This window comes from Ornithorhynchus anatinus, chromosome 16, assembly GCF_004115215.2.
Source record: "Ornithorhynchus anatinus isolate Pmale09 chromosome 16, mOrnAna1.pri.v4, whole genome shotgun sequence".
Classification (NCBI taxonomy): domain Eukaryota; kingdom Metazoa; phylum Chordata; class Mammalia; order Monotremata; family Ornithorhynchidae; genus Ornithorhynchus; species Ornithorhynchus anatinus.
In genome coordinates, this window is record NC_041743.1 from 42,959,340 (window position 1) to 42,966,596 (window position 7,257).

Genomic DNA, 7,257 nt, shown 5'->3' on the forward strand with positions numbered 1-7,257 from the left:
TGGGGGAGGGCCACCTCTCCAGACAGGGAGGTCAGCGAGAAGCCCTCAACCCCGCATCGCTCCGCCGACCAACAGTCTTAGGTGGACGACGGAGATGGACGACTGTCTAAAATCTGAATAATTCCCAGCAGTCTCTGTTGCACTATGGCCAGTGATCACTTTTTTTTTTGTTGTTGTTGTTGGTTTGTTTTTTTAAAAACACATTACCATGATGAATGAGTTAGATTGTTAGGCCTACCCAATGATCCAACCGGTTTTCAGGCCATTTGCTCCGCGGACATGATGTTTTATTGGTTAAAACTCGCAAATTAGGGCCTACCGACAGCCCCCTCCCCCCCACCCCCCCCCACGATACCTCCAACGTAAAAAGAATGGGTTTCTTTACAAAAATATAGAGAGACACCACAATCCAATCCGGGTAGCTGCCCAAGACATTTAACAAACTGGACTCTTAAGAGTGGCTTCTCAACAGCACATTATTTTAATCGTAACCATTGCCTGCTACAGGGAAAACTGACAAAAAGAAAAAAAAAATTCTCTTTTAGCACTGCGGCAACATCATATTCCTGATAATTTAAGTAAACTGAACTGTGTGTAAATGAACGATACATGCCCCCTAACATCATGGTTACACTGTGGTCACTAGTGGCCACTGGACTTGGGACTAGTCCAAGACCGTGACCTGGATTTTGACCTAGATCGAGACTGTGATCTTGACTGGGATTTGGACCTAGCCGGGTCTTTTTTCCTCGAATCCTTCTCGTATCTTGAGCCGGACTTATAGTGTGGTTTAGAATCGGGTTTGGAGGCGCCTCTAGTTTTGGTGTGCGACGCGGACCTAGAACGCGATTTAGCCTTCATTTCTTTCTTGGGTTGGGACTTGGACCGTGATCTTGAATTGGATTTTGACCTCGAAAAAGACCGATTGCGGTGTTTGAACCTAACGGAAATAGAGAGATGAGATTTGAGAAGCAGGATGAGTCCGCTCAGTGGGATGATGGGTGTCTTTGGGAAAGGGCGTGGGGGAGCGTGGGGGGCGGAAAATGACGTCTCTCGGGGGCAGTTTACCTATCGTTGTCTGAATGGCTTCGGCTCCGGCGAGGTCTTCCCGTAGGTCTACTGCTGGGGGGTAGATGAAACGGGGACAGATACTTAGACGGCGCGGGCGCACGGATCGGCGAACGGGCGGGACGGACAACCGACAGCCAGACGGTAAACGTCGTCCCCTCCACCCCGGGACGAAGGGGCGGCCTCCCAGACCCCACTTACTTTCTAGGGCTGTAAGACCGTCTGTAGTTGTAATCGAAAGAACGACTCCGAGATCGCCTCCTTTCGTAACTGCGGCTTCTAGAGCGCCTGTATCGATCATAGTCATCGTAGCGGGAAGAGCTGTACACATTCCTGCCCTCCTTCGCTTTCATTTGATTTGGGGCTGAGGGGAGAAAGAACGAGCGAATGACCCGGACGTCGTTTTTCACTCACCGCTCACGGGCCCCCTTCCCTCGCCCAAAAAGGCTAAGCGTGAAGGTGACGTTCGCCCCCAATAGTCATTCCCTTGCTGGAAAGAAAACCTTTGCCCTGGATTTATGGAGAGATGTTGTTCTCCTCCCACCCATAGGGACGGCAGTTATCTATAATCTGCCCATTTCATTCGACACCACTCCCTCTGCCCACGTATTACTGAAAAGTTACTTACTGGTCCAATACCGTCCAGTTATTTACTCTAACAACCAACGAGTAGGCAGTTACTTTCTAACTTTCGGGAAGAAGACAACCCCGATTTCGAAATTCCGGCTCCACCACCTCGAGTAGTGTACCGTTGATAGCACTGACGGACACTTTTACAGGTCAAGACATGTCTTTTCCTAATATTTTAGGCAGGACAATTAGTAGGTGTCTCCCAGTAGGTAACAAATTAGACTCGCCCCAGAGGGGTGAGACCAAGGTCCGAGAGATGGGTTGTTTCAAGATTCGCCCCCCCCCCCGGCGCGCCCCCCTCCCAGAGAGCAGTGAATCGGGGGCCCCAGTCGCCACTTACTTTTTCGATCCCCCTGGGCAAACTGGATTTCAATTTGGCGACCACAGATCCACTTCCGGTCCAAATTGTGGAGGGCATCCTCGGCATCCCGAACATCTTCAAACATGCTAAATGTTAAGGGGCTTGGAAAGTGGTGCAGACTTGGACATTGTGGGGGAAGAGTTTGATAAACGAGGGGGGAAACAATCCAGAGACCCAAGTAATCGTCATGTTCTCGGAAGACTGAATTCGTCTAACAATCCTGCTAATTTTTTTTGGGGGGGGGGGGGGAGAAGGGTGGGGGAAGGGTCGGGGGATGACAGTTTCATAAATCTACACCCACACACCCACACACACAAATGAAGAAAAGCCATCACTGAAACAAAGCGCAGCTACCCCCTGGCTTAAGCCCCATATGCCCTATCGGAACTGGGGAGAATTACGAGGGAAACTGGAATTGTTTAGGCATGTGCGGTGGAAAAAGAAAAGATCATTCTCTATTCGTTAATAGCCCCCTCAATGAATTCATTAAATCAAAATTAGAAAACTTGGTTTTTCCACCCCCTTAATTGCAAATTAAAAGAGGCCGATGCCAGTACGTATTAAGCCCAACAGACCATACCCTGCCAAAGCAGAAAGCACAAACTGAAACGTGATTAACTTTTGTTTCTTTAACATTTTTACCATGTTTGAGAAAGTTAGAGGTCAGATGACATGAAGACTTGCAATATCGGAATAGCCTTGTTAACGGATCCCCGGGAACAATCTAAAAATCCCTCTAGTTCCCATTCCTTTTTGGTCTAGTATTTAACTGAATTTTGCTGCATGTGTCAGGTACACATATCTCGACAGGCTGAGAGGAAAAAAATAACGCAATTCATACAAGACCACAATCACAATATCACACCGCCCCCGCCCCCAACCGACCCCCCCCACCCCCCGCCCCAGAGAAAAGGTACAGGTTTTGTCATTAGACCAACCTGGAATAGTTTGCGAGTTAACTGCTTACACAGAAAACAAAACGGCAGAGTTGTTCTGTAGGATACATCAGGTATGACTCCTTTAATCTTGGCCATCATTCAACTTCATCTTGACCTTTAACTCTTTAAGTGCTTGTCAGAAGGACTTGTCATGAGATGCTTGGCCAAATATGACAGATGGCTTTATCTTTTACTTTGAAAAACAACCTCTTTCCCCCTTTTGTAGATAAAACGAAGCTTTGTCTCCCATTATGGCTTGTCCTTCTTCCAGCTTTTCTTTATTTTTCTTTTCCCAAACTCTCCCTTCTCTTCAAGCCTGATCCTTAAGAGGTCTTTGGCTTGTCTACTTGCCTTAATTGTTGAACTCTACTCTAAAGGTTCTTTCATGCTTTCTCTTTGGGGTCGCCATAACTGTACAGCTTTACATTCTCTGAGGCAACAACAGAGGACAGCAAATTAGGGGACAATATTGAAGAAAGTTCACCTCATTTTTAAACAATGTCTTTGATCAAGTGATTCAAGTTACTTAACAACAAGAACACCAACCACATTTTTGCCAAGTACAAGAACACAGTTAACTTAGTCGAATTATACGTCTTAAAAAAAAAATGCGGGAACAATCACCGAGTCAGCGATAACTAACACTTTAAGTCAAATAACAGTGACTGTTCAATCGGGATTTTTAGCAATTCATCAATGGATCGCTCCAACTTCTACTGGTTTTTGGATTAAATGCTTAAAAAATAAATAGCAACAGCAATTTGCGAGTGAAGAGTTAAATTTTTTTTAGAAAACTGTCAGATTACACTTAGCAGAGACAATAGGAAAAAAAAAAAAACTTGCTTTTTATTTAGATGTTACCTCTTACATAAACTTGAATTTCAAACTTCAACACCCCTCACTACTCAGCCATCTGAAGAAAGGATATTGAACGTAAGCAAATCCTCTTGGACGACGTGTGTAGAAATCAAGCGGAACGTACACGTCGACTATGGGGCCGTAACGACCAAATTCACGACGCAGGTCTTCAGACCTGAAATAGCAGAGAGCGACAGCGACTTTCTAAGTGTTCCACCACGGGTCACGTCCGCCACCCCTTCCGAACACACTCAAACACGCCACTGTGGACCGGCGGTCCACCTCTCCAGGACAAAAGCAGGCACACAGCGCAGAGAGCCGGCATCGTCTATGGGCCCGGGGTCACCTACGGCGCTAAAATGACCCGTGCTCTCTTTTTCCCCGGCAGATTTTTGGATGAAACTTTGGGAAAAAGGAAGAGGTGCTGAGGAATGATGTCATGGGGTCATTTGGCGGGGAGAAAGAAAAAAAAAAAAGGCCTTTGTCAGAATTCCGGTCGGTTTGGAAATGGAGGGCTCAAGTCCCTGGCATTGAGAATATGGAAATTTCCAGGTTAAGATGGATACTGTTCGGAGGAGGTTGGCTGCTTTGCATTCCACTGTGTTTACTAAGCAGTGAGCGGTACCACCGCTGAAAATGAACTTCATTCACGCCGGGGAGTAAATCACACAGACCCGGAAACCTCGCTCTGCTCTTTTCCCACTTGATATCTCCACCCCTACCATAAAAATAAAAATATCTTCCCTAATTGCCACGAAGGTCTGGGGTTGATATCGTCATTCACAAAATACTGACTTCTAAGGCTGTTTAACCAGGGCTGAAAAGGGACTTCAGCATCATTACCACTGCATTTCTCTCAGGAACACTCTGAACATCACTGATGAAAACCTAATTCAGCTGCAAGAGGCTTTGGAATAAAAGCCGCTACCTCAAATACTGAAACTCCTCTACTTGCATCGAGGGACCCGGCCACTAATGAACACAATAGCGTGGCTCACAGGGTATTTTCCCAAAAAAGGAGATGAATGAGGGTGTGTGTGTGTGTGTGTGGGGGGGGGATTGACCTTAAAGAAAAATTACGACTGCTTCCTTTCCTCTTTGTAGTCACCAGGGCACTAACGAATCCCACCGTCAAAAGACTCCTATGGAGATGTATTAAATTGAACATTCTTCCCCGCTCCCGGCCCCACGGAACTTATGTCCACATCAGTAATTTCTTTAATGTCTGCCTCCCCCTCTAGACTATAAAGCTCGTTGTGGGCAGGGAATGTGCCTGGCTATTGTTATATTGTAACTTGCCAGCGCTTAGTATTCATTCATTCAATCGTATTTATTGACCGCTTTGTGCAGAGCACTGTACTAAGCGCTTGGAATGGACAATTCATTCAAATGTATTTATTGAGAGCTCAATATGTGCAGAGCACTGTACTAAGCGCCCGGAATGGACAATTCATTCAAACGTATTTACTGAGCGCTTACTATGTGCAGAGCACTGTTCTAAGCGCTTGGAATGGACAATTCATTCATTCAAACGTATTGATTGAAAGCTTACTCTGTGCAGAGCACTGTACTAAGCGCCCGCAATGAACAATTCATTCAAACGTATTTACTGAGCGCTTACTCTGTGCAGAGCACCGTACTAGGCGCTTAGAATGTACCATTCATTTATATTTATTGAGCGCTTCGTATGTGCACTGCTATGTGCACAGCACTGTACTAAGCGTTAGAATGTACAATTCGGCAACAGAGACAATCCCTGCCCAACAATGGGCTCGCAATCTAAAAGGAGGAGACAGACAACAAAACTAATAAGCGCTCCATAAATAGGACGGGCCGACCTTTCAGCTCCCTCTCCGAACAATTAAAGTCACGCATTTTAACACCGGAGCCCGATTTAATTTTATCTTTTGGGATCGGTTGTTTTTTTTTCTCAAATGCCCTGCCGGTTTTTTTCCTGATCTAATCAAATTTCGGGGAAAAAAAGGGGGGGGACACAGAATAAACGCATTTAAGAAGGAAGGGATTCAAGAGAGCGCTCAGTATATAAGATTATTGCAATTAAAAGGGATTTAAGAGAGAGAGGGCGCTCAGTTAAAGGGATTATTTCCATTTTCCGAAGGATGGGGGGGGGGACGCGATGGGACAAAAAAGAAAAAGGGCGGGCAGGGCTTCGTCCTCCTTCCCGTTATTTTAAAGTCCTCGGGCGAGATGGGGAAGTCGAAATGGGGGCGTCCCCGGGGGGAAAGGGGGAGCTCGCCATCCATGAGGCTGCGGATTATTTTCAGGGACTGCGGCTGCATGTGCTGGAGGAGGAGCAGCAGGAGGAGGAGGAGGGAGGGAGGATGGCATGGGGATGGGAAGGAGGAGGAGGGATGCAGGATGGGGAGCACCGGAGCCAGGGAGCCGCGGCCTAGCTGGGGAGGCGAAGCCTGCGCCATGTTCCGCCCCTTCCCCGCCGCCTCCCTCCTCCCGCTCGGTCCCCGGGGCCGCCACTTACACACACCTGGTGTCGTCGGCCACATTCCTCACGAACAAGGACGTGTTGGGAGGGCGCAGGTAGCGGGACATGGTGGTGGCGACGACGGGCGGGCGGGCGGGCGGGACCGGCCGAGGGGGGGGCCGTAACGGGCAGAGCGGACCGACCGGGCTCCTGCCGCTTCGCACGCACGGACGCAACGCACGCACACCGCCCCCCCTCCCACGGCGGCCCCCCCCCCTCCTTCCTCTCGCGAGACTTTACCCCCCGCCGCTCCGGGCAACGGCCCTTGTCTCGCGAGAACAGGACGGGCGGGGAGGGGGGGGGAGAGCGAAGATGAGGGGGAAAGAGAAAGGGCGCGCGCGCGCGCACGAGGCAGGGCGGTGGCGGCAGGGCCGTTGCGGAGGGCGCGCGCCCCGGCGCTCATTCATCCGTCTCGCGCACCCTCCCGGATTCCCGCCCTTTTTTTCCCGCCTTTTCGGCCCCGAGGCCATCAAGGCCCCGCGGGAGTGAGGGTTTCCATGACTGGGGCCTCCAGGGCCCCACGTTTCAGTCCCAGACCAAGGCCCCGGGAGCTCTGCCAGTCAGGCTCACCGACCATGCTCAAAACCCCCCCTAACCTCGTTTCCAGTACACATACCTTATTTATTTTAGAGAAGCAGCGGGGCTCAGTGGCAAGAGCCCGGGCTGGGGAGTCAGAGGTCATGGGTTCGAATTCCCCCTCTGCCCCTTGGCAGCTGGGTGACTGTGGGCAGGTCACTTCACTTCTCGGGGCCTCAGTGACCTCATCTGCAAAATGGGGATGAAGGCTGGGAGCCTCACGAGGGACGACCTGATGACCCTGTACCTCCCCCAGCGCTTAGAACAGTGCTCTGCACCTAGGAAGCGCTTAACAAATACCAACATTATTATTATTCTTTTGTTAA

General features: G+C 49.3%; 1 protein-coding gene across 5 annotated transcripts; it reads right to left on the bottom strand.

Moving 5' to 3' along the window:
- Positions 1-458: 458 nt before the first annotated feature.
- SRSF10 (serine and arginine rich splicing factor 10) lies at positions 459-6,534 on the bottom strand. Of its 5 annotated transcripts, none has more exons than XM_029080931.2 (6): positions 6,353-6,534; positions 3,926-4,030; positions 2,039-2,142; positions 1,270-1,432; positions 1,069-1,119; positions 459-940 (listed from the first exon to the last, which is right to left on the bottom strand). In XM_029080931.2, exons 1-6 carry the CDS (start codon positions 6,421-6,423, stop codon positions 643-645), a joined length of 792 nt encoding a protein of 263 aa, XP_028936764.1. In that variant the 5' UTR covers positions 6,424-6,534; the 3' UTR covers positions 459-642. The 5 variants fall into 5 exon arrangements, with proteins under 5 accessions (XP_028936764.1, XP_028936763.1, XP_028936766.1 ...); XM_029080930.2 differs by having other exon boundaries at positions 1,069-1,122; XM_029080933.2 differs by having other exon boundaries at positions 6,359-6,501.
- Positions 6,535-7,257: the final 723 nt, after the last annotated feature.

What these genes read in the sequence shown, in the direction of transcription:
- SRSF10 (XM_029080930.2), bottom strand. Translation starts at nt 6,423, where the DNA reads ATGTCCCGCTACCTGCGCCCTCCCAACACGTCCTTGTTCGTGAGGAAT. An exon ending in CGGTCTTACAGCCCTAGAAA is followed by an intron (nt 1,123 to 1,269) that starts GTAAGTGGGGTC and finishes TCTACCCCCCAG; the next exon opens with CAGTAGACCTACGGGAAGAC. An exon ending in AGCCATTCAGACAACGATAG is followed by an intron (nt 941 to 1,068) that starts GTAAACTGCCCC and finishes TATTTCCGTTAG; the next exon opens with GTTCAAACACCGCAATCGGT.